General features: G+C 54.7%; 2 protein-coding genes across 6 annotated transcripts in view; one reads left to right on the top strand and one right to left on the bottom strand.

Annotated features, from left to right (window-relative positions):
• The window catches only part of TNPO3 (transportin 3), a 109,841-nt gene extending 100,669 nt beyond the window's left edge, over positions 1-9,172 (top strand). For all 3 annotated transcript variants that reach the window (XM_008258220.5, XM_051848948.3, XM_089328566.1), the window contains 2 exons: positions 5,866-5,957; positions 8,033-9,172. In XM_008258220.5, coding sequence (XP_008256442.2) covers positions 5,866-5,926 — 61 coding nt within the window. In that variant the 3' untranslated portion in view covers positions 5,927-5,957; positions 8,033-9,172. The remainder of the gene's footprint in view (positions 1-5,865; positions 5,958-8,032) is intronic.
• Positions 9,173-13,882: 4,710 nt separating this feature from the next.
• IRF5 (interferon regulatory factor 5) lies at positions 13,883-24,000 on the bottom strand. Of its 3 annotated transcripts, none has more exons than XM_008258221.5 (9): positions 23,862-24,000; positions 20,319-20,524; positions 16,563-16,752; positions 16,249-16,313; positions 15,865-15,898; positions 15,489-15,746; positions 14,982-15,374; positions 14,782-14,900; positions 13,883-14,654 (listed from the first exon to the last, which is right to left on the bottom strand). In XM_008258221.5, the coding sequence occupies exons 2-9, from the start codon at positions 20,511-20,513 to the stop codon at positions 14,406-14,408; spliced, it is 1,503 nt and encodes a 500-aa protein (XP_008256443.4). In that variant the 5' UTR covers positions 20,514-20,524; positions 23,862-24,000; the 3' UTR covers positions 13,883-14,405. The 3 variants fall into 3 exon arrangements, with proteins under 3 accessions (XP_008256443.4, XP_051704909.3, XP_002712098.4); XM_051848949.3 differs by lacking the exon at positions 23,862-24,000 and adding an exon at positions 23,259-23,412; XM_002712052.6 differs by lacking the exon at positions 23,862-24,000 and adding an exon at positions 21,476-21,668.
• Between the last annotated feature and the right edge of the window lie 400 nt (positions 24,001-24,400).

Here is a 24,400-nt window from a genome sequence, read left to right as displayed (position 1 = left end):
AATCACACAGGATTTGTCTTTTTGTGAGCGGCTTATTTCACTTAGCATGATGTCTTCACAGTTCATCACTGTTGTAGGATTCATGTGCCAGAATTTCCTTCTCTTTTAAATATGTCATTTTGTACTATATATTTATCTGTTCTTCTGTCAGTGGACATTTGGGTTGCTTCTACTACTTGGATATTGAATAATGTTACTATAAACATGGGTATTCAGATACTTCCTTCACACCTCCCAGAAGGTTTCTGTAGCAGCTATACCATTTCACATTCCTACTAACAGTGCAAAAGGTTCCAGTTTCTACAACTTCACCAATACTTGTTATTCTTAAATCCAGTGTAAGGTGATATTGTGTTGTGGTTTTGGATTTATATTTCTCTAGTTATTAGTGGTATTTAGCTTCTTTTTATTTGCTTATTTGTCCTTTGTTGTCTTTGGAGAAATGTCTATTCAAACCCCTTGCTCATTTAAAAATTATTATTTTTCTTTATTTGAAAGGCAGAGAGAGAGACAGACAGACACACACAGCCCACTAGGGAGAGATCTTCCATACACTTGTTTCATTCCCTAAATGCTTACAGTAGCAGGACTGTACCAGGCTAAACTCAGGAGCCCAGAACTCCAGCCAGGTCTCCTACATATGTGTTAGGGGCCCAAGTACTTGAACCATCATCTGCTGCCCCTCATGGTGTGCATTAACAAAAAGCTGGTTAAGAGGTTGAGGAACCAGGACTCAAACCAGGTTTGAGTTTGGAATACAGCATACAACTGCAGCAAACACCTGGCCTCTTACCCATTCTTATATTGGACTTGTTTTGTTGTTGAGTTATAAGAATGTCCAATGCGAGGGCACCTCATAAAGTTATGGAGAGGTGGACATTCTTTACAACATTTAAGATGCCACTTGCAACACCTACGTCCCATGTCTGGAGTGCCTGGGTCCAAGTCCTGACTCCTTCTGATTCCGACTTTCTGCTAGTGAACACCATGGGAGGCAGTGGCTGATGGCTCAGGGACTTGGGTCCTTGCCACCATACTGGAAGACTGGATGGAGTTGTAGACTCTGCGATTTGGCCTGGCCCCATTTCTAGCTGTTGTGGGCGTTATGGAAGTGAACAGGTGAACAGAAGATTCTCCTCCCATACTCCCCAACCCCCACCAGCTGCCTTTCAAATAAAATAAAAATAAGTAATTTTAGTGCAAAAAAATTAAAATTCATAAATTTTTCTTAATATATATATCCCATGAACTTTTTGAAGAACTCTCATTTGCATTGATTTCAGTTTCTTTGCATCAAATAAGTTTATCTTTCAATTACATTTTACATGAATTTTTTTAAGTACCCTTATGTATTTGGGATATTAACTCCTTGTTGGATAGATTATTTGCAGGCTTTTTTACCCATTCATTAGATTGCCTTTTCACTCTGTTGATTGTATCCTTTGAGACACAGAAGTTTTACATTTTTATGCAGCCCAGTTTATTTTTACTTTTGTTGTTTCTGTTTTTGGTATCAGGTCTAGAAAATAATTGCCAAATCCAATGTCAGGAAGTTTCTCCTCCACGTTTTTGCTAAGGGTTTGATAGTTTTAGGTCTTTGTGCAGTTTTCTGTGTATGATGTTAGGAAGAGGTCAGCTTCTTTTGCATGTGGATTTCTAGTTTTCTCAGCACCATTTGTTGAAGACTTTCCCCAGTGAACAGTCTTGGCACCCTTGTCAGAAGTCATTTGACCATAAACCAGGGTTATTTCTGATCTCTTCTATTCCATTGCTCTGTATGTCTGTCTTTATGTCAGTAGCATGAAGACTGTAGCTTTGTAATGAATTTTGAAATTGAGGAGTATGAGACCTCCACTTTTGTTCTCCTTTTCCAAGAGTGCTTTGTCTATTTGGATTCCATAAAAATTTTAGGATTGATCTTTCTGTTTCTGCCCCAGAGAATGTCATTGGGATTTTGATTAGGAATTGTATCGACTCTATAGATTGCTTTAGGTTGTCCTGAAATCATAGTAGTAGTAAGTTTTCCACTCTGCGCACAGGATATCTTTTCATGCATTGGTCTTTCATTTGTTTCCAGCAGTGTTCTGTGGTTTTCAGTGTATACGTCTTTTGCCTCATTGCTTTATATTCCTTCCCTGTTTTTTATTTTGATACTATTGTAAATGGACTAACTTGCAACTTTGGCTCTTTGATTAAGGGACAGGATAGGAAAGGAGGTAGGCTTTTATTTTTCCTAACTTTCCATACTATTTGTGTTTCATTTCATGTCATATGTTAGGCTTTTAAATTTAAAATCAGACCTAGTTTATAGAAGGGAGAGAAAACGAAACAAATTTTGGGCAATGATGTAGTAGTTCATCCTTTCTGATGACTGGTTTGTAAATGTCACTTTCCAAAATGGTTTGCTTTCTCATCCCTTGAAATATCACCAACAATTTTGTTAATGTTAAAACCCCAGACCATGCACTGCTTTTATTTCGTAGTTTACCAAGTGACTTAACTTCATGCCCCAGCAGTAAGCTGACTTTAGCCATAGATCAAGTGACACGCATGACCGAAAAATAGCATGTGACCATTTAATGACACATGTGGTCAGAAAAGGGGATTTCCCGTGGACAAGAAAGGGAGGCCTATGTGGCCTGGGATGGCCTTGCAGAATCATCCGGTTTCCTTTCACTGTGAGTCCTCCCAGCAGAATTCCACCTCCAAGCTGTCTCAGATGAGAGTTACAGCAGTTGCTGCTCTCTGCTTCTGCTTTGCTTTTTTCCATCTAGTGCTGCTCAGTGGACGTGCAGGATCATTTTGAGTTTAATTTCCTTAGCACAAATAGGAAACTGGGAAAAAAAACTCAAAAGACTGGGCTTAGAGTCAAGTATGTTGGAGTCTTGCCATTTAACCTTTTTACTTTGAACTTTAGTTAATTTATCTGTAAGATAGCGTTGGTACTCTCACCAGGATATTGTGATACCAAATGGAAATCTAAGGGAGATCTTGCACATAGTAGGTGAACAGTGAATTTTAACTCCTTTCTTCTTAGAAAAGAAAGTGCCAGATTGTCATTATGTACTTGAAAAACCAGCTGGGGCATGTCTCCTGCCAGCTCTAAGCAGCCACCCACACATTCTGGAGTAAGTCTCAACCAAGCCCATGTTCCCTCCATGGGGCCAGTACAGGACAGGTAGAGGAACAAAGGTCACGGATATCGTTCCCTACTTTGGTAAAAGTGTTGGGTCAGGGAACAGGCGCCTAAATAAAGCAGTGCTGTGACCAGAGATACATGCTCTTTTCCCTTTGGTACGGGAACACACGGTTTACTACCAGCCTGGCCTACTTGGTCTTTCATTGCTAAACGAGTTTTGCAGCTCGCCATAGTAGGCTGTGATGTAGTGGTGAGAAATGAGCTGGGTGAGAGGTAGTGTTTAGGTGTCAGAGAGGGTTTAAGATCACTCAGCTCGCGTAGTAACTCTCTTTCTCGAAGAGCGTACCTGTTGTCCTGAGCCCATGCGTGACTCAGTCTCCCTTTTGGTTTTAAGGTCCTGTAACTCCTGCCTCAACACGCTGCTTTGTTTGCCATCCTAGCAAGGAGGGTGAACTGGTTCAGTTTCATTTCGGCAAGTCCAAGCCTGCTTTTCACATGGTACTGGTAATTAATTCCCTGGCTGTCTAAGTTGGTCAACTTGAAGAAAGCTGGGACTTTTCACTCCAGAATACCGTTCTTGCTTCCCAAACACCAGATGATTAATTGGGACTATAAGAAATACTGCCATCATTCCCCATTTCCCTACCTTGGTGTTTATTCTGTGGCTACTTATCACTTATATGAGCATCTTCAAAGCCAAAAGGTGTTGAACATGGGAAGCATTGACACTGGAATTAGAGGCCTGGTTGGAGGTGTCTCCATGGTCAAGTCATGAGAACTTTATTATCCTCCATTACCTAGCAGGACATTAGATCAAAGCAGTTACATTTCTCAGCTCACCCCTAGGATTATGGGGTTGAGAAATGGTGACCATAAAGGTCTTAGAAGTATGATGGGAGGATTAGAACTGTGGGCCTGGGAACCAGGAAAAAAAATGCAAAAAAAGAATGGCAGTTTAGAAGATAAATAACTGAAATGAAGACCTTAGAAATAATAAACGCCAGAGGAGTGAGGCAGAAAACAGTGCTAGCAAGCAAGGAGCTTTTTGACTCGTCTCTGGGATCACCTACCAAAGTTTGGTCAACATTTGGCTGAAATTTGTCCTAAAGGCACTTGTCACCAAGTTGGGGGCAGAAGCAGAGCTGATTCGAGACAGCAGCCTGTCCCCGTTTGCCCTGTTGTCCACGGTTCTCCTGAACTGCCCATTTGGTCTCAGTACTTTTCCTCATGAGCCACAGTAGAGGCTAAGAATGTATCGTCTCTCTTCCAGATTAAATCAATATCTCTGTGGTAGGGCAAAATTAAGTGCATTAGAATTAGCAAGCGAATCTTGAGGCTCTGGCACTTTCCTTAAGCTTCAGGGTTTCTGTTGTCTTGGTCCACACACAGCATCTCTTGGGCTCCATACCCCTCTCCTTCCTGACATTGAGAGCGTGACCGCCCCCTTGACAGTCAGTGTGGACTTGGACATGGACTAAGAAGCATGACGCTTTTACTGAAGCTTATTCAATCCACAAAGAGGAAATGGGAGAATCCCAGTAGAAGCAGAAGACCTTCGTTTTCATTACATTTCAGGATGGGGAGAGACTAGAAGGAGGTGCCCAGCACCTCCTGTGGCGTCTCGGTCAAGTTTCTTAGTGATGTCCCGTGCCTTCGAGTGTGGCAGGGGACTCCAGGTGCGGACACTGTAGGGGGTAGCTTGCACTTCACTTCCTTTTCTGTTGCATCTTGTCAGCAGTTCTCTCCTCCGGTGTGAGGTAGGAAGTGAGTTTTCTTCTAACATTGAGTCTCAGGCCTGGCCCGGGCGCTGAGTCTCTGAGGCAGGGTCGCACTGATAAAGCAGCGAGTCCTCTCCACGGTGTAGCCTAGCCTCGTGTTCGGTTAGGGTTAGCAGGAACGGCTACACAGGCGGACACAAGAATGCAGCGGCGTTGACTGGTCTCCTGTGACCAGTTTGGGCAGAGGGGCCTTTTGAAACAGCAGGCCCAGCTGACTGTTGCTCTTCATACCACGCAGGCAGTTCGGCGTTTGCCTGAGGACCAAGACCTGCTTCCTCCTCCTCCCTTTCCACTCGCTTTAACCCTTTTTTCTCTCCCCTCCCTCCCCCCCCAGGAGGAAACCCTGGGCAGCCTGTTCAACTAGAAAATTGATGACTGATAGAGATTTAGTGGCTAGACTGGGCTTTGTAAACTGAATCTGCCTTTGGAAGAGAATGAGGAAACCAGCTTAGCTCAGGCAGCTCAGCGAGCAGAGCCTCAGACGCTGTGCTGGCTGCTTTACTTCGGGGCTTCGGGCTCCCTTGCATTTACATCAAGGATTTGCAGCTGTGTTGTAGCAACATACACTAATTGAATTGTGTTTTGTCCATTGCTCTGTTATCATAGATGCTTTATATACATGAAGAATTCAGTACTCAGTGACATTATGAGACAAGTAATAAATGAGGAAGCTGAGTCAAAGCTTAGTAATTTGCCCAGGGGAACTGGGATTCGCACCCAGAGAGCTTGACTCCAAAGCTCATTCTGTTAGGCCCACCGAGCTTTTGATTATTTTCATCTGTAATCGTTGCTCTGTAACCCTGAGTTACAGAGAGGTGGGAAGCAGGGTGAGGAGATGACGGAGAGGGCCCTAGCATGGCTGGGGTCGTTCTCAGAGTGCCCGCTGCTGTGCTGGCTTCTCGGGTGTCCAGCCTCCCTAGTCACACACCACCCCCTCTTCTCTTCCAGTGCTGAGGAATGTAAGCAAGTTTGCTGGGCCTTGCGAGACTTCACCAGGCTGTTTCGATAGCTCACTCTGCTGCACTGTGCCTGTCACCCAGGTGAGTGGTGGACGCGCCCAGCGCTGCCCTGTGCTGTCAGTGGTGCTGAGGTGTGGTGAGGGTCAGCGGCCGTCGGGGACTGGGGGACTGGGCCTGTAGTTGGGGTCAGGGAGGGACTTCAGTGAGCTGTACTGAGCGGCAGGCAGCTGCGGGGTCCTGCTTCTCCTGGGCCAGGGCAGCCAGATTGTCAGCATCTTCTGGATGCCATTTCACGTCCACAAGAAAGTAACTGTTACAGGACACCACAAGAATTCGTCTCTTCCCGTGCGGACACCACTAGGACAGGAAGTGTACGTGGTCGTGAACAGAGTGTTTGAGCCTAACTCCTTCGCTGAGGACAGTGCCGCCTAAAGTTGTCTGTGACACTTGACACTGACCTCCTGAAACTGGCCGTGCAGATGGCATGAGCAGGGAGCCTTCCCGTGTCGCTTGGATGCGGTGAGGCTGAAATGCCGGCCAGGACCGGCGCTTCCCGACTCCTGACTCGGAAGGAAGGCAGGAAGCTTAGCTGAGGACAGGACACGCGGGTGGCGGGGTTCGGGTGCCAGGTTCTTGTGGAGGAGAGGCAGCTCCTAGGCCAGCCTTCGACTTCTCACAGAGACGTGCCCTCCCGGCTGTGTGCGCCCAGTGGTGGTTTCCGAGGTAACTGTGTCAGCTGTTGACAGGGATGTTTAGCCGTGCCCTGCTGCACCGCAAATCACCTGCAGACTTTGCTTCTTACGTGAGTGACATTGCAGTGTCTGAGTAGCTAACAGTGGGACACCCTTAGGGTTGTTTGGGGACCGCGGTGGCTGCTCACAGCTAACATCTATGGAGCTCTTGCTAGTTGTCATGCTGTTCTTGAAAGCACTTTTTGTGTGCTAACCAAGATAATCCTCATACAGTGCTCTGGCTTAATTACTACTGTACCCATCTTATAGACGGGGAAGTTGAGGCTCAAAGATGCCTGACAGTTTGCCTGATGTCACAATCAGTAATGGGGAGACCAGAATGCAAGTGGAGACGTTCTGGGGCGAGAATCCCTGCTCTTAACCACTCCACTCAGCACCTCCTACAGGACCCCCCAGGAGACTCTCAGCAGTGGTTTTCAGAATTGTTAGTAGGCAAATCTTTCAGAAAATCTTGGGGCTGATGCTGTGGTGCAGCAGGTTGACCACCACCTGCAACACCAACATCCCACCCATAATGGTGCTCCCGTTCGAGTCCCGGCTGCTCCACTTCAGATCCAGCTCCCTGCTGATGCACCTGGGAAAGCAGCAGCAGATGGCCCGACTGCTTGGCCCTGCACCCACACGGGAGATGCGGATGGAGTTCTCAGCTTCTGGTGTCAGCCTGGCCCAGCCTCAACAGTTGTGGCCATTGGGGAGTGACCCAGTGACAGAAGAGCTCTCCCTTTCCCTGTTTCTCTACCTTTCAAATAAATAAAACAAATCCTTAAAAACCTTCCGCAAAGCCCTGGCATTTGACAACTGCGGAGGAGCTTTTCAGGTTGCTCTGGATTGGGAGGCCTGTCCCTGCTGGCTCACTCTTGACCCGCAACGCGTCACCCCTGGTTCCCACAGTCCCCACGGCACTGCAAGCACGCTGCAAACGGCTTTGCGTTAAAGCAGAAGCTCCTGTGAACTCATAACTTTGAGAAGTCCAGCCTTTCTTTTCCTTAAGATTTATTTATTTATTTGAAGGTTAGAGTTACAGAAGGAGAGGAAGAGACAGAGAGAGAGGTCTTCCGTCCACTGGTTGATTCCCTAAATGGCCGCAATGGCTGGAGCTGGGCCAGCCAGGAGCTTCCTCCAGGTTTCCGTGTGGGTGCAGGGGCCCAAGCACTTGGCCCATCCTCTGCTGCTTTCCCCAGATACATTAGCAGGGAGCTGCATCAGAAGTGGAGCAGCTGGGACTTGAACTGGCACCCATGTGGGAAGCTGGTGTTGCAGACGGCACAGCGCCAGCCTCAAATGGTTTTTTGTGACTTAGTTCCCATAGCAGATTTCAGAACGAGGTACCCGAGCAAGTACAGAAACGTGTGTTTGAGGCTGAGTATGGAGCACGGTTACTGACTGTCTTCTTTGTTTTGTCAGGAATGTCTTTTTTAATTAGAAGACAGGAAGAAGACAAAAACCAGACTGTGTCCCACAATCAGAAACCTCCGAGGTGGCAGAAGGACCTTCACTGCCACCAGGGAGTTCCGCCAGACAGGGAGAGACTCCAGCCTTCCGAGGCCGTCCTGAGGAGTTCCTGTTTGGGGCTGTGAGGGAAAATCAGCACGGTTTAAAAAAAGATGGCTGCGGCCTGTCCGGCGTGGTGGGAGGGGAGCTGATTTCCTGGTGAACTTGTTTCTAAAAGGAGAAATGATTTTAAGAAAATAAAAAAAAAAAAGGAAAACTAAACTGAAACCAGAACTGAAAGACTGGCCTGGTGGCAAGTGACACAGGCACGCACACGTGTACATGCACACACAGACAAGTGGGAGTGCGCGCGCTCTGGAGACACATCCGCCTAGGAGAGCGTGGGGATCTAGCGATTGGATGGAACGGATCAGGGTCACCCCGCACGGCTTTCTGACGTTTTCTTCTCTTTCCCTCTGCCCCTCCTTTAATGCCAGTGAGTAGAGATCCCTCCCACTGGCCCTTTTCCCAGCGGTTCCCTCTCACCCTCGGAGCTGTTCAGACAAGGAGCCTGTCCTGCTTATGTCATGGTCATGTCAGGGATACCCGGGACCTGCCTGCATCGGAATCTGTGTATCCCGGTCCTGACCCTGTGCGGCCTCTGAATCCACTCCCAGTCCGCCTAAGGCTGTCCTCAGCCTTGGAGACAGGAGCCACAGTCGGTGTGCAGGGTGGGATGTAAATGTATGTTCTAAGCTTTAGGTTTTTGGTTGGTGTTTTTTTTTTTTTTTTTTTTTTTTGAGTTTTTTTTTTCTTAGAATTATTCACCCACAGATGTGAGACAGGAAAAAAGGGGGTGGGCGCGTGGAGAAAAAAAAATGTTTACAGGGCTAACTGTATTGTACTAAAGCGTGTGGCGATGAATTAGCTTCTCGGGGGAGGGGGGCGCGGCCGAAGAGGGAAGCCCCACGTAGAGCCCCGCGCGGCGAGGGCGAGCCCTGCTCGGCCGTCGGACACGCGGGCACTGCTCTGTCTGGCGTTGGAGCCATCTCAAGAACAAACCAACAGCAACAAAACAAGAAAGGAAAAAAACAATAAATTTTTAAAATTTAATCCGTGTTTCTTCGTTTTTACTTCCATTCGCTGCCTGGTAGCTGTGAGATGGCTCAGCCCGGCCCGGCCCGGCCTGGCTGCGGCCTCGGTGGGTGCCTCACAGACGCCCGGGTGTGCAGTCCTCAAGGCCCTGATGCCGCAGAGCCCTCAGACTCCTTCTGTGGCTCCATTCCCGATCCACCCTGGAACTCCTCACAGGCCCTTCTGCATGGCCTCTTTCCGCAGTGGCCACCCAAACGGATCGTTCCCTCACCTGCAAAGGTATAGGCCTTTTTGAGAAAGGCTTTCTTGAAGTGTAATTGGCATGCAGTAAGACAGAAAATCTGGTAAGCTCTTGAATAGGACACACCCCTGCAACCACTGTTGTGGTCAGGATAGCAGCCGTACTGTACCTGTGGAAGTTTCCTGAAGCTCCTGGGTGGTCCCTTCCTCCTGCCCCTTTCTAAATAACCACTGCTCTGCTCTGCTCTCTGCCACTGGAGATTAGTTTGCACGTTCTTGAGTTTTGTGTAAACAGGACCAAACGATACGTTCCAGTGACCAGGCTTTGAGCTGGTCACCCGACTGCCAAGCTCCGTCTGGTCCTTCATTTGGCAGTGTTGTTTGATACTCACATCTCTGCCTTGTCTTCATGTCGCTGTTTTTCCCCTCTGGGCTGGAATCCTCAAGCGACAGAGTCCGTGAAACCAGCCCGCCTTCACCTCAGCGGGACTGGGGGTTTTCCTTGCTGAAGAGGCAGCACTGGATGAAAGAAGTGAGATCCTGGGACTCCGGGGACTGGCACGCTGCTGCGGCCACCCGCTCAGTTAGTGCTCAGTCCAGCCGCAGGCCCTTGCTGTTGTAAGGAATATGGCTTTTGTCACAGGAAGTCGTGTCTGGGGCTAAAAACAAAAAAAAAGTGGAAACTTAAACAGCCCTCCCAGTTGCTACAAACAGCTGTGGAGTGCATGGCCTAGTTCATGTCGCGAGCATTCCCTCTTTAGCTATACCTTTGAGGACTGAATCCTACATCATTAACGATACAGGGCCCCACTGCTTCGGTAAGCCCAAGGACTAATGGGAAGCAGTCGTTGCTTTCTGGTGTAGCAGGGATACCACCTGGATTTCAATTTAAGAAGGCACTGTTTGGGATTAGGTGTCCCGCAGGCACTGTGTTCCTGCTTGGTGTCGTCTTAGTGGAAGCTGGATGGGCATCTTTCTTCCATGTGTAGGTCAGCTAACCATTTGCTGAGTCATTTGAAGAAGTGCGTGTTCCATGACTGAATTAGCTGAGGTTTCGGTTGTGATTATGTGAGACACAGATCACCAATTATTGGGCTTGTTCTTTGCAGCCTGTAGTTTGTAGAATCCGTTTGAAGAGAAGGATTATATATAAAGGTCAGTATCTGAGATTGTCATACATAAGTCCCAAAGGAACTTGTGCTTTTGAATCACAAACCGAATTTTCATGTCCACCTTTGGTGGCCCTGGTTTAGTGAATCTTCTTAAGATGAAAGCCAAAATCCAGAGAGTTAAAAGCCAAGGTTAGGGGCCGGCATTGTGGCACAGTGGGTAAAGCTACCCCGCCGCCTGCAACACAAGCATCCCATATGGGTGCTGGTTCAAGTCCTGGCTGCTCCACTTCTGATTAAGCTCCCTGCTAATGCACCTGGGAAAGCAGCAGAAGATGGCCCATGTAGGAGACCTGGATGAAGTTCCTGGTTCATGGCTTCAGCCTGACCCAGCCCTGGCTATTGCAGCCATTTGGGGAGTGAACCGGCGGATGGAAGAACTCTGTCTCTCCCTTTCTCTGTAATTTTGCCTGTCAGATAAATAAAATGAAGATCTTAAAATCCAAGATTAGGCCAGCGCCGCGGCTCAATAAGCTAATCCTCTGCCTAGTGGCACTGGCACACCGGGTTCTAGTCCCGGTCGGGGCACCGGATTCTGTCCCGGTTGCCCCTCTTCCAGGCCAGCTCTCTGCTGTGGCCAGGGAGTGCAGTGGAGGATGGCCCAAGTGCTTGGGCCCAGCACCCCATGGGAGACCAGGAGAAGCACCTGGCTCCTGCCTTTGGATCAGCGCGGTGCGCCGGCCGCGACAGCCATTGGAGGGTGAACCAACGGCAAAGGAAGACCTTTCTCTCTGTCTCTCTCTCTCTCACTGTCCACTCTACCTGTAAAAAAAAAAAAAAAAAAATCCAAGATTATGCAACAAGATGTGCCTGACTTTTCGGACTATATTGCCAGCAAATGAGAAAGTGGCCTTCTAAGAATGTTCTTTATAGGGACAGCTATCAACATGTTCTCCCACAAGACTGAAAAGGAGTAAGTTCTTAGGTCAAAAGCTAAGAGAGGGAGTCTTGAGTTAGAAGGAACTATTTGATTCGATGAATCTGGTGAGAACAGAGGAAGAGAGAGACGCTGTCGTGGGTGCCAGCCACTTGTTTCATCCCCATGCCGTGAGTATGCTGTGGATTCCAACTTCAACAGCTGCGCGGGTCCCCAGAGCAAAAAGGCCAGCTGGAAGGTGAGCATGGTTAGCGAGGAGTGCATTGCGACAGGCGGAAGTCCCGCCCTCGCCTCTGGAATTTGTTGTCTGCCACTTCTTTAGGATGGTCTTTGTCTATACCTCACTACTACAGCTCAAGTCTCCAGGAAGTGGCAGCCAGAAGTCTTGTTTCATTTGTAAAAAATCAAAAAGCAAGGAGAAACCCAAGGAAGACTTTGAGCTGCAACTGTTCGACCAAAGTCACGCCACCTTGGTCACATGGTATGCGTGGGCCTGCGTCCCTGCTCCACCAGTCGCTAGGTCTCTGGTCCCCACATAACTGGCTGGAACATGGAAAAGCAAAAAGCATGCACGAGCCCATTTGTCTAGACCTAACGATGGAAACAACTCAAGTACCATGAGAAGTTGTGAGAACCGGAAGAAGCATTCATTGAAAAGAATCCATCTCCGACAGTCGTGGCCTGGGGCTCCCTCCCCAGCTGTCAGCCTGCTTACTTGGGAGCTGATGTCTCCTAATGTCGTGAGCCCAGGCATCTTTTTTCAGTGTCAGAACCATACAGATGTGACTGCTGCCCATCTCGAGTTCCCACTCCCCCCACCCCCTGCCTCTGTGTTCCCCCCAATCAGAACACAGCACACCACCCCTGCGGCACCTGTCCTGCAGGCAGACATCCCAGTGTGCACTGGGAAGGGCAGAGTCAGACTGTGCCAAAGTGGGAGTCAGGGGAGAGGGGCCCAGAGGAAACACTTAGTTGGAAGGTGTGAGACACAAATGGCTTTTTAGGCTGACCCAATTCACTGCAGCGCCAGCATCCCATGTTGCAGCACCAATTCAAATCCCTCCCAACCCAGCTCCCTGTTAGCGCACCTGGGAAAGCAGCGGAAACTACGTACATGGGAGGCCTGGATGGAGTTCTAGACTCCTGCCTCTGGCCAGGCCCAGCCTCATCCATCGCAGCCATTTGGGGGGTGACGAGTATTTGGGGAAATCTCTCTTCTGTCACTCTGCCTTACAAATAAATCTTTTTAAAAAAATAATCAAAAAACTGAATGCTGGGACTGGTGTTGTGGCACAGGGCTAAGCCACCACTTGGCAAGGCCAGCATCCCTTATCAGAGTGCCAGTTTGTGTCCTGGCTGCTCCACTTCTGATCCAGCTCCCTGCTAATGCATCTGGGAAGGCAGTGGAGGACGGCCCTTGCCACTCCCAATGTGGGCCTTACGGGGTGAACCAGGAGATGGCAGATCTCTTCTCTGTCATTCCCTCTGTGTCACTCTGCCTTTTAATAATCCTTTTTTTTTTTTTGCAGAGTTAGACAGTGAGAGAGAGAGAGAAAGGTCTTCCTTGCATTGGTTCACCCCCCAAATGGCTGCTCTGGCCGACGTACTGTGCCAATCTGAAACCAAGAGCCAGGAGCTTCCTCCTGGTCTTCCCATGCGGGTGCAGGGCCCAAGCACTTGGGCCATCCTCCACTGCACTCTCAGGCCACAGCAGAGAGCTGGACTGGAAGAGGGGCAACCGGGACAGAATCCGGCGCCCCAACCAGGACCAGAACCTGGAGTACCGGTGCCACAGGTGGAGGATTAGCCTAGTGAGCCGCCGCGCCGGCCTTCCTTGTCTTTTAGAGATTTGTGCTATTTACAGGAGACATGTCATGTCCGGGATTTGCTTCTAGCTAATCTCAAGGTGGGAGTGTGGGTGGAAGTCTAGAAGGGGAAGGTGGACTGTGCACTCACTGAGAATCGTTAAAGCTGCTGCATGGGTTCATCCCATTCTCCCTATTTTCACAAACATTTACAATCTTCCATGCCAAGGTCAACACATTGTTCAGGCCAGAAACTGCTCTGAGCGCCCAAGCTGCATGCATCGTCCTCGCGTGTTTAATAACGCAGGAAATAAATGAGACTGACAGACTGTACTGGCCCCTCGTGTAGCTGGAATCCCGGCCCTCAGCTCTCTCAAGGACGAACTGATTGGAACAGCTTTTTAAGACCACACGCGTTGAAAATGCCCCCCCACCCCCCAACCCCCCCGCTCTCCCCCGCCGCCCCCCCATCCCCCCCTCACCCCGGCTTCAGCCAGCTTCCTCCTGGAAAGCCAAGCCAGCCTGCTGGGTGTTCCCGAAGGCCCAGCTGACCCAGCAGGGCAGGGGCTGCCTGGGATCAGAGACAGGGTCTGGCAGAAAAGCCTGGGGGGGGGGGGGGAGGCAAGCAACAGCCAGGTATGCTTTTAATATTTATTCCAAAAATACTAAAACTCCACTTTCTACCCCAGGCTCCTGGACTCCCCCAGAAGCAGGGGAGCTGCCAGCCCTACGTGTCTCGTGGGGCCCCTGGGTGCTCAGACCCATCTCAGGAAGGAGAAAGACAAGGAAGCGAAGCTCCAGCCAGGGCACCCACCTATCGGGCCGGCACCCAGCTGAGGGGGCCTGGCCCACACCCTCCTTGGCTCTTGTGGCAGCCGCAAGCGAGCGTGGGCCGCCTCGGAGCAGCGCCTCCTCCGCAGTGACCGAGCCGCAGGCTGAGCGCCTTCATGGCTGGGTGGACGCGAGCAAGCACAGGAGATGCGGGCCCGGGGAGACAGAGCCCTCAAAGCAAAGCTCTGCAGGAGTTCCTGGGGCAGGGGCCTCTCCCCTCTCCCTTGCAGGAGACCCAGAAGGAAGACGGTAGCAGCCAGGTTCCCAGCACATCCGCGCCCTCAGCCACCAGGCAGGCCTGGGTCGCGCACGCACGGGCTGCAGCCTCCTCACTGCATGCCGACGGGATGCATGGGCCAGGGCGCCTGGCCAGCACCAAGGCCCGCGGCCACAGCAGGGGCCTGGGGCACGGGCTGTAAGCGCTGCTGGGACTGCCAGATGTGATGGAGCTCCTTGAACTGCTCCACCATGCGGTCTTTGAGGTCCGGGTTCGAGATCTGCAGCCGGATGCTGTCCGCCGACCAAGACAGCTCCCCCGAGAACATCTCCAACAGCAGGCGCGCTGCAACCGGCACCACCTGGGGGCAAAGCGGAGACAGGACGTGGCAGGGGCAGGCAGGGAGAGACCGCACCCTCCACTTCTGCCCTCCAAGCTCCCGACCCCAGGACTCGGCGCCTGCGCGCTGGTGGGGAGTGGGAGCACACCTGGACGGTGATGAGTTTCTTCTCTCGGGGCTTGCGGTCAGGCCACTCCTCCCCGAAGCAGAAGAAGATCTCGAAGGGTGGAGGGGCTTGGGTCTGGCCCTTCTGGAACAGGATGAGCTCTGTGGCAAGACCAAGACCCTTCGTTAGAGGCGGAGCTGTGCCTCTGGGCCGGAGGAGGCCGGCGCGGCCCGGGCCCTCACCATTAAGAAAGTACTCCAGGCTGAAGAGCTTGGTCTTGACCTCCCGCTGGATGGGGTTGGGGCGCGAGCCGTGGGCTGAGGCGCAGGGCCCGCTCCAGAACACCTTGCACTGGCACAGGCGGATGGCGTACAGGTCCTGGCCCTGGAGCTGCAGGATGAGCCCGCGGTCCAGGACGTCCAGCAGCTGGTTCGTGTAGAAGCGCTGCTTGTCACTGGGGATGTCCTCGGGGCTGGGGAAGCGCACTTGCTCCAGGCTCACAGGGCCGAACAGCTCCACCTGCTCCTGGGTGGCCTCCAGCTGGCTGTAGAAGAGCCGGCAGCCGTGCGGGTTGCTGATGGTGAGGGCGCGGGGCGGCCGCCCCCGGTACTGGAACTTGATCTCCAGGTCCGTCACTGTGGGGGTGGGCTGGTCAGCTCTCCCCCACCCCAGGCCGCTGTCCTCTTCCCCACCACCTCCCCGCTTCCCAGACACCCTCCCCCACCCCCCAGCCCGCCCCCGGGCCTTACGGGGCAGCATGTGGGGGTTGATGAGTAGGTCGGGCAGGAACTGTTCGCCTGCAGGGGGCCCAGGCTGCACGCTCTGCAGGACCTCAGGAAGAAGCTGCAACTCCTCAAAGCCAGCAGTGGTACCCGAGGGAGGGACCAGGAGGCCGTCGTCTGGAGGGAGGGGGCCCGGTAGCACAGGCGGCTGCACAGCAGGGGGCCACTTGATGTCCTCTTTGGGGAAGGAATAGGGTGGCGGGGCGGGGCCGGAAGGCACTGGGTCTACAGCAGGAGGAGTGGACAGGACTGTGAACGCCCTCTCTGGGGCCCAGCCGCTCTCCGCCCCGGCCTCCCCGGTCCCAGGCCCCCGGGGCTCCCCGACAGCAGATTCCCGGCCCACCTGTGATGCACAGGCCTGGTAGCATCCTCTGGAGCTGGCAGGCAGGCGTGGCGAGGAGGAGGCAGGAGGCCAGACAGAGAGAAGGGAGGCCTGGTTATGACGCTGATCTGACGCTGAGGAATTAACACGGGAACCACAAGGCAGCTCCCCCAGCCTGCTGCTTAGCCCGCGGCCCCAGCTCTGCCACCCCAGGCAGCCCAGGAAACTCGCTCGCTTTCCCTTCTGTCTTGTGCGGGTAGCACGGCCTAGCACGCCCACCGGCCACGAGGCTCACCAAGGAGAGGCACAGCAGGCCCCGGAGGAGCAGAACTGCTCGGTCCCAAACCAGGGTGGGCTGGGCCCTAGGGGAGGAGCCCCCAGCCCCGCTGCCTGGCCCACACTCACCTCTTCATCTTCCTCCTCCTCTTCCTCTCCTGGACCCACATAGTACTCATCAGCTGGCTGCGACTCTGCACAGCAGGAGGGCAGAGGAGGACACGAAGGAGTCAGCGGTGGACGGGTGCCAGGGGCTGCCCGAAGCCCCTGCTGCGGCTCCTGCCCAGCGTCGGGGTGACGGGAAAGGCAGAGCTACCCAAGATCTCAGGACACAGGTGACAGCCAGAGAGGCGGGACCCTGCAGGCTGCGGCACGCGGGAGGGGCCCGAGCCCGCCTGCACCCAACGGGCCACCGCGGGCGCGCCACCCCGGGCCAGGCATACCTGTGGCAGTGGGGCCGTTGGAGCAGACCTCGTAGATCTTGTAGGGCTGCGGCGGCATGTCCCGGGGCCCGTCATAGATGAGGCGGAAGTCGCGGCTCTTGTTGAGGGCACAGCGCAGGTTGGCTTTCCACTTGGCCGGATCAGCCTCGTCCACCCCCTCGGTGTACTTGCCCGTCTCCTTGGCCCAGGCCTAGCACAGGAAGAGAGGGCAGCCGCCCACAGAGAACCTCGCCGAACCGCGCCTGCAGCCGGTCCTGGGGGAGTCGCGCCTGTGACGAGCTGTGGGCCCCAGGCTGCGCCTCGCTGAGCCCCAGGGCCTTGTGAGCAGCCGGGGGCACTGGTGCAGGCTCTCAAGGCTCCCACAGGCTCAGTGGAAGGCAGGGACTTTCAGAGGCACCCAGTCACCGCCCCCGGGGCAGCACTCTCGTCCAGGCTCCCTAGACGGGCAGTAGACATGAGCCCTCCCGCTGCGGGCCGGGCCTTGCCATTTAGTCTCCCTCTGCTTCCGTCTCCTCTACACAGGACACCTGGCAGTGCACCTGCCCCTTGGACCGCCTCAGTACACCTGAGCTGCTGGTAGTATTGTTTTGTCTTGTGTTTTCCTTTTTGGTTTTAAAGATTTGTTTTATTTATTTGAAAGGCAGGGTGACACAGAGAGAGGAAGAAACAGAGAGAGAGAGAGAGAGAGAGATAGAGAGAGAGAGAGAGAGAGAAAGAAATCTTCCATCAGCTGGTTCACTCCCCAAATGGCCACAACGGCTATGGTTGGGCCAGGCTGAAGCCAGGAGCCTGGAACTCCATCTGAGTCTCCCATATGAGTGGCAGGGACCCATTTCTGCTGCCTCCTAGACACATGAGCGGGCAGCTGGATGGGAAGTGGAGCAGCCAGGACTAGAACCAGCTCTCTGATGTGGGATGCTGGCGCTGCAGGCAGTGGCTTAACCTGCTGCGCCACCACGCTGGCCCAGGTATTGTTATTTTGGATAGCAATTTAGTGATGTCACAACTACAAATGTCTCTATCCTCTAACCCAGGGGCTGATTTCTAGAAATTTATCTTAACTGGGGTGGGCCCTGGGCCACGGTGAGTTAAGCCACTGCCTGGGAGGCCTGCATCCCATTTCAGAGTGCCTGGAACTCAGTCCCACCTCTGCTCCCAGTCTAGCTTTCTGCTAATGTGTAGCCTGGGAAGCAACAGGGATTGGCTCAAGTATTCGGGTTCCTGCCCACCCACAGGGGAGACTCAGGTGGAGTTCCCAGCTCCCGGCTCCCGGCTCCCGGCTCTGATCTGAACTGCTCTGGGCACTGGGGAAGTGAACCAGCACGTAGATCTCTACTTCTCTCTTTAGCTCTCTGCCTTTTAAATAAATATGCAAAGTCATAGAATGAAATATAGGGCAGCAAACACTAAAAAAAAAAAAAAAGTGGAGGAAGTTTTTTATATACTGACATATAAAGGTCTTCAAGAAGTATCAAGTGTATACATCTATTTTTTGAAAAGTAGGGGAAGGAAAAGTATGTATTTGAGCGCACAGAATTTGAGTAAGTTCTTGGGAAATGGAATGAAAGAGAAGTTTAAGTACAGGCACTTGGTCTGGTAGCTAAAACGATGGTTACCAGACTCGAGTCTCCTGTCCAGATGCCTGGGTGCCACACCCACCTCTGCTCCTGACCCAGCTCCCGGCTCACGTACACCCTGAGGGGGCAGCAGTGATGGCCCAAATACTTGGGTTCCTGCCACTCTCCCAGGGGACCTGGACTGAGCTCCTGGCTCCTGGCCTCAGCCTTGGTCCTGCTCTAGCTGTTCAGCCATTGGGAAAGTGAAGCAGCAGATCCGCAGGTAAGGGGAAAGAGGGGAGGAACTCTTTCTCTTAAAAACTGAAAAAACAAACAAGCAAACAAACCCGGGCTCGGTGCTGTGGCATAGTGAACAAAGCTGCCCCCTGCAATGCAGCATCCTGAATGGGTACCAGTTCGTATCCCGGCCTGGCAAAGCAGCAGCAGATGGCCCAAGTGCTTGGGCCCCTGCTACCCATGTGGGAGGCCCGAAGAAGCTCCTGGCTCCTGGCTTTGGCCTGGCCCAGCCCTAAATATTGCAGCCATTTGGAGGGTGAACTAGCGGATGGACGATATCTCTCTCTCCCTGTCTCTACTAACTCTGCCTTTCAAATAAATAAAGCCTTAAAAAATAAATAAATAAAAAATAAATAATCCCTTTGACCAGCCACTTTTTTTTCACTTAAAAAAAGTTTTATTAATTTATAATTATTTCAAACTCAGAACAACAGAGATTCTATCCACTGATTCGTTTTCCTAAATGCCAAAGCCAGGAGCCCAGAACTCCATCTGGGTCTCCCACGTGGGCGGCGGAGACCCAGCCGCCTGAGCCATCGCCTGCTGCCTTCCACGGTGCAGATTAACAGGAGGCCGATGGCAAGCAGAGCAGGGACTGAAACCCAGGCACCCAACAGGAGACAAACTCGGCCAAGGGGCATCTCAACCACAGCACCAAATGCCCGCCCGAGCAATTTCTAACTTTAGGCACCAACCCAAAAGAAATTGCGTGAAATTAACAAAGAAAGGGCGAGAGTTAACCGTCTTCGGGGCATGTGGGTTTTAACACTGAAACACTGAAGTGAGCAAAAACCTAGACCAGGTGAACTGAACGGCGCTCCGGCTTCCGGCGGGGCCCTCAGCAGTCGCTGGGAGTGCTGTGGCCGAGCGCTGGACAGGAAAGCTGACCCCAGCGTGGAGTGGAAAACTGCAGGTTGCAAAACCAGCAAATACAGCTTGATTCCAACTCTGCTTTTCACATACACACGCGCAGAAAATGGAAAATATAGGCACACCCCCTAGGGTTAAGAGTAGCGGTGAACTGTTGGCTTTTTTTTTTAGCATACATGTAAAACTGGATGTGTACTCATGGGTAATAAAAATGAGGCAAAAACAAGGGGTTGAGGATGGTGTTGGGCACAGTGGCTAAGACGCCACGTGGGACTCCTGTGTGACATCAGAGCGCCGGGGATTGAGTCCGAGCTGTGCTTCCTGCTAAAGTGCATCCTGGGAGGCAGCAGGTGCTCAGGTCCCTGCCAGCAGGTGGGAGACCTGGGTGGAGTTCCTGCTCCCGCTTCCGGCTGGCCCAGCCCTGACAGTTGTGGAAGTTTGGGGGAGTGAACCAGGAAGAGGAAGATCTCCATGCGTGTGTCTCTGTCTCTCTAATAAATAACAATAGTACTTGTTTTTTTTAAAGATCTATTTATTTGAAAGAGTTACACAGAGAGAGGCAGAGAGAGAGAGAGAGAGAGAGAGAGAGAGGTCTTCCATTGATGGTTCACTCCCCAATTGGCCGCAACGGCCAGAGCTGCACCGATCCGAAGCCAGGAGCCAGGAGCTTCCTCTGAGTCTCCCACGTGGGTGCAGGGGCTCAAGGACTTGGGCCATCTTCTACTGCTTTCCCAGGCCACAGCAGAGAGCTGGATCAAAAGTGGAGCAGCTGGGTCTCAAACCAATGCCCATATGGGATGCCAGCGCCTCAGGCCAGGGCGTTAACCCACTGTGCCACAGAGCCGGCCCCAATAATTGTTTTTTTGCTTTCTCATTTTTTTTAAATAATAACTGATTTTTAAAAACAAGGGGCAGTAGGAGGAGTGCTCTGGAGTGCAGGTCAGCAACAGTGACCCTGTGGCTACGCCTGTGTGTGCGTGTGCGTCCCTCTTATGCCTTGGCTGTCCAGGCAGCACTGCTGTCCAGGGCTTACCTTGAAGATGGTGTTGTCTCCATCCTGGCTGGGACCGTGCCGAGTGGCATGGCGCCAGGGGATGTAGAAAAATCTCCTCTCCCCATTGACCCACTGAAGCCCCGGGTACTGGCAGCTGTTCACCTGGGCCACCAGCCAGGGCTTGAGCCTCACGCGGCGGGGCGGCGGGGGAGCCCCGGGGGCCGGCTGGTTCATGGCCAAGGGGTCTGCGGGGGTAAGGGGTAGTGCAGCGTCAGTAGGCATGCAGCCTGAAGCTCCCACACCACTCCCAGCGCCAGCAGGTGCGGAGGGCTGGGCCGGCAGGCCAGGGGCACAGGGACAGGCTCTCCAGGCCGTAAGCTGTCCCAGGTTCACCCAATCCACGTTTTGTGTTGGGGGGAAGGGAAGGAGGAGATTTACGGAGCCGTGGATGTGGTGTGTACTGGCGCCCCCACACCCTTTACCCTAACCCCAAGCCACACCCACTGTCCTTAGCTGCTCCCCGCCCCCCCCCACAAGGCAGGGCTCAGCCTACCTCCCTCTGCGACGAGCAGTCCCTTCACCAGGAACTTCCCTGCCCAGCCTGCCCCCGCCCTGCTTCTCTCAGCCTCCTTCCACCATGGACTCCTCAAATCTCCCAACCAAGAATCTCATCTCCGGCTTCTAGGAAACCCGGCCTTGGGTGAAAATCCGACACGGGACTTGAAGGAGGGCTTGCACGCTTCTCCCCCGGTTTTCCTTGGAGATGAGACACCTCTCCGTCCAGACATTTTTAGAGAAATCCCATCAATCCACTCAATTCCCTCCAGCTAGGAAAGCAGCCACCACACTGACATCTTATCTCTCCTCCCTTCCCCTCCCACGTCCGGCTGGGGTCTGTGCCCCAGGCCAGGTCCGGCAGCCACCGAGGGGAGTGAGCCCCGCCTGGCCGGCCAGCCAGCCCCATGCCGCCCCCGCCTCCTCCCCTGTGCCTGCCCACCCCCTCTCCACTCCTGGGTGTCTCTGTCCTCCTCTGGGCCATGCCCTTGGTCCTTAGTTAACCTTGTGACCTCCAGGTCAAGGACCTCGAAGGGAAATCTGTCACCCAGTAGGAACAGAGTCGAGCTAGACCCCGTCTGTCGAGCCAGACCTGGCAGCCGCACGGCAGCTCGGTGTCCGTAACATTCCCAGCCCAGTACCTTTATGGGTTGCACCTGCTAAGCGCCCCGTCCATGCTTCAGAGTCACCCTCCAAAGGCCTCTCGTCAAGCAGCGCCCAGCTAGGCTGCAGGGGCCGGCGGCACAGGAAGCCCAGCCCAGGCCAGGGCTGGCGGGCGGGAGGGCTGCAGCCCTGCCCTGGGGCCTCGGAAGACTGGGGACCCAGTTCCCTTTTTGGCACAGCCTCCGCCCAGGCGCAGGGGAAATGAAAGTGGGCAGACGGGCCAGCGAGCAGCCTGACTCACTGGGAGCCCAGGAAGGGAGGGGGCTCAGAGCACACGCACAAGTGGGGCCCCCAGACCCAGTTCTGCCCGGCTGAGCCCAGCTCCCAACTGGGGACAACCTCATGCACACATGTGTGTGTGTCTGCAGCGCCCCCCGCGCCCGAGCCGTGTCACCAGCCGTGGGCAGAGAGGGACAGGCCTCCCGGATGGCCTCTCCCTGCACAGGCGGCCAGACCACCAGGATCATCAGCCTTCCCTCCCCCTTCACCCAGCCGGTCGGAATTCTCAAAGGGCTGGAGCCCCAAGACCCAGGCGTGGGGAAAGCCGGGAAACAGCTCCCACGCCACCTTGGGAGCACATGTCAAAAAGGGGTGGGGGCAGCTGAGGACCCGAGGCAGCCCCACAAGTTGTCCGGGAGGGAGAGGCCACAGCTCACCCTGCTGCCGTCCCAGAAGCAGTCCCCCCCCCCCCCCCCGCCAAACTTGTGGGTACCAGGGGGCTGCTAGGAGAGGAAGCTCCACAGTGGCGGCTGTGGCAGAGGGCAGAGCGGCAGGCCTCCGCCATCGCCTCCTCACCTGTTCCTCTCTCAGCAAACGCAAAGGGATCCCTGGAACAGGCGCCACCCTAAGTCCCGCCCCCTCCAGGTGAGCTGACACCCCTGGGCCCGGCCCACCCATGCAGTCCAGACAGGCCGAGGCTCTGGAGCAGCAGGTGCGGCAGGAAGAAACCTCTCTCTCTCGGTGTCTTCCCCGGGGCAGGGCTGGGGAAGGCCGGGCTGCAGGGGGGAAACCCCCAAATAGGGCCTTTAGGGGGAAAAGGATTTCCCTAGACTCCTGTCTGGAGCCCCTCGCCCCGTGTCCCAGGCCGGGGAGGGCCCCGTTCTGGGGACGGCCAGCCTCCTCCATCACCCAGCCCACTCCTTTCAGGCCCGGGTCACTGATCCCCACCCCGGCCCGAGGCTGCTCCTCCGGCTGGGGCGCCCCCGCCCCACCCTCGCCGCGCGGGGGTCCAGAGACGCCGGCTCGCGCCGTCTCCTCCCCCGCGACGCCCCGCGCTTTCAGACAGCTGTCTCCACCCTTTCCCGCTGCTACGAGGGTCGGCGCCGCCACCCAGGTCCTGCTTTCCACAAATCCCTGTCTTGGCCTTAAGGTCCTGGGAGAGCAGGTGCCCCGGAAAGGGTGCGGGTGGCGGAGGAAGAAGGGCGGAGAGCGCCCCGCGGCGGGGTCGGGGCCTCGCTCCTCCGCGACAGCGAGGCGGAGGGAAGGAGGTGCGGACGCCGCTGCCTCTCGGGCCTCGGGGCTCTCCGCGTGCCCACGGGACGACGGCGACCGGTGCCCGGCGCCCCGAGATCATCCCGGCGTGGGAAGCGCCGGGGCCGGCGGGATGCGCCCCATGGTGGGCGCCCACCCGAGCCGGGGCGCCAGGTGGAGCAGGACTCGGACCCCGCCCGCCGCCGGCAGGTGCCCCGATGTGGGGGTTGGGGGGCACACTGCTCCTCCGGCCGGGGGCGCAGAAAAGGCGGCGCGGGGGCCGACACCCACCTGTGTGCGGGGCTCCCGCGTGGCTGCGCCCGGGAGCGCGGGCCGGCGGCGGGGCGAGCTGCGCCCTCCCGGAGCTGCGCCTCCGCGGGGCGGCCGACTGGCCCTGCACTTCCGCGTCGCGCCGCCCCCGCCCCCGGCCGCGGCCGCCGAGCCTCGGTGCGCGGGCAGCGCCGCGCCGCGCCCCGCCCCGCGGAGCCACCCGGGCGACCGCCGCCCGGGCTGAGCATCGGACCAGGCCCCGGGGCCTCCGGGGGAGGCGCCCAGCAACGCGCTGCCCTGGAAGGATCCCCGGATTCCCGCAACCTGGAACCGCAACGCCATCCTGGGACAACTCCCCGGACCCGCCACGGCGCCGCGCGTGTCTCCAGCCCGCACGGTCCCGGGGGCTCCACACGGAATGCGCCGAAGCCACGTTCAGGCGGACAGCCCTGGCCCTGCTGCACCCTCCCGAGCCCCTTCCGCGGGGGCCTCGTCCCAGCGAGGCCAGAGGTTGCGCCATCCCCACCCGCGTTTCTCATCCACAGCCCCCGCAAGCGCGCGCCCCCGCTCCCCACTGGGAGGCCCGGGGTGCTCCTGGGGTCGCCAGTCCCGCGGTCCTCTCACCCGGCCTCGACCGTCCATCCGCCGGCCTGAGCGTTTTCCGGTCCCACAAAGGGACCTCGCCCGCTCCGGCTTCAAGCCTGCTGCTCTTTCTGGAACCTTCTTGGCGGGCTAACTCCTACTCTTGTAGCACGCCTGTCCCTGGGAGGGCTGCGCCGACTTCCCCTCCTAGGCGGGGCCGGGGCTCTGAAGCAGGGCCTCCCTGGTTTTGCAGCAGCACTGATGGCCCCTCGAACCAGCTTCCGCAGGGACCACGGGTGTCTTTTTATTGCTCATCTTCTATAGCAATTTTTTACTTAAAAATTTTTTTAATGAAGAAAATGTCCAAGTTAATCATTAAAAAATTTTATTTATTTGAAAGGCAGAGTTAGAGAGGGAGAGGAAGATCTCCCCATATGGCTGCAACAGCCAGGGCTGGGCTGGGCCAGGCAGGAGCCAGGAGCCTGCCTGGAGCCTCATCCGGGTCTCCCATGTGGGTGCAGGGACCCAAGGACCTGGGCCATCCTCTGCTGCTTTCCCGGGTGCATTAACAGGGAGCTGGC

Source organism: Oryctolagus cuniculus, chromosome 3 (assembly GCF_051225735.1).
Source record: "Oryctolagus cuniculus isolate XC-2025 breed Fujian yellow rabbit chromosome 3, ASM5122573v1, whole genome shotgun sequence".
Classification (NCBI taxonomy): domain Eukaryota; kingdom Metazoa; phylum Chordata; class Mammalia; order Lagomorpha; family Leporidae; genus Oryctolagus; species Oryctolagus cuniculus.
Note: the sequence above shows the minus strand (reverse complement) of the source record. Positions and strands in the feature narration are given on the sequence as shown.

Excerpts from the sequence above, each read along its gene's own strand:
- IRF5 (XM_008258221.5), bottom strand. The coding sequence starts at position 20,513 with ATGAACCAGCCGGCCCCCGGGGCTCCCCCGCCGCCCCGCCGCGTGAGG. Across the intron at positions 16,753-20,318 it reads GAGACAACACCATCTTCAAG|GCCTGGGCCAAGGAGACGGG; the intron begins GTAAGCCCTGGA and ends TTCCTGTGCTAG. Across the intron at positions 16,314-16,562 it reads CAACGGCCCCACTGCCACAG|AGTCGCAGCCAGCTGATGAG; the intron begins GTATGCCTGGCC and ends CCTGCTGTGCAG.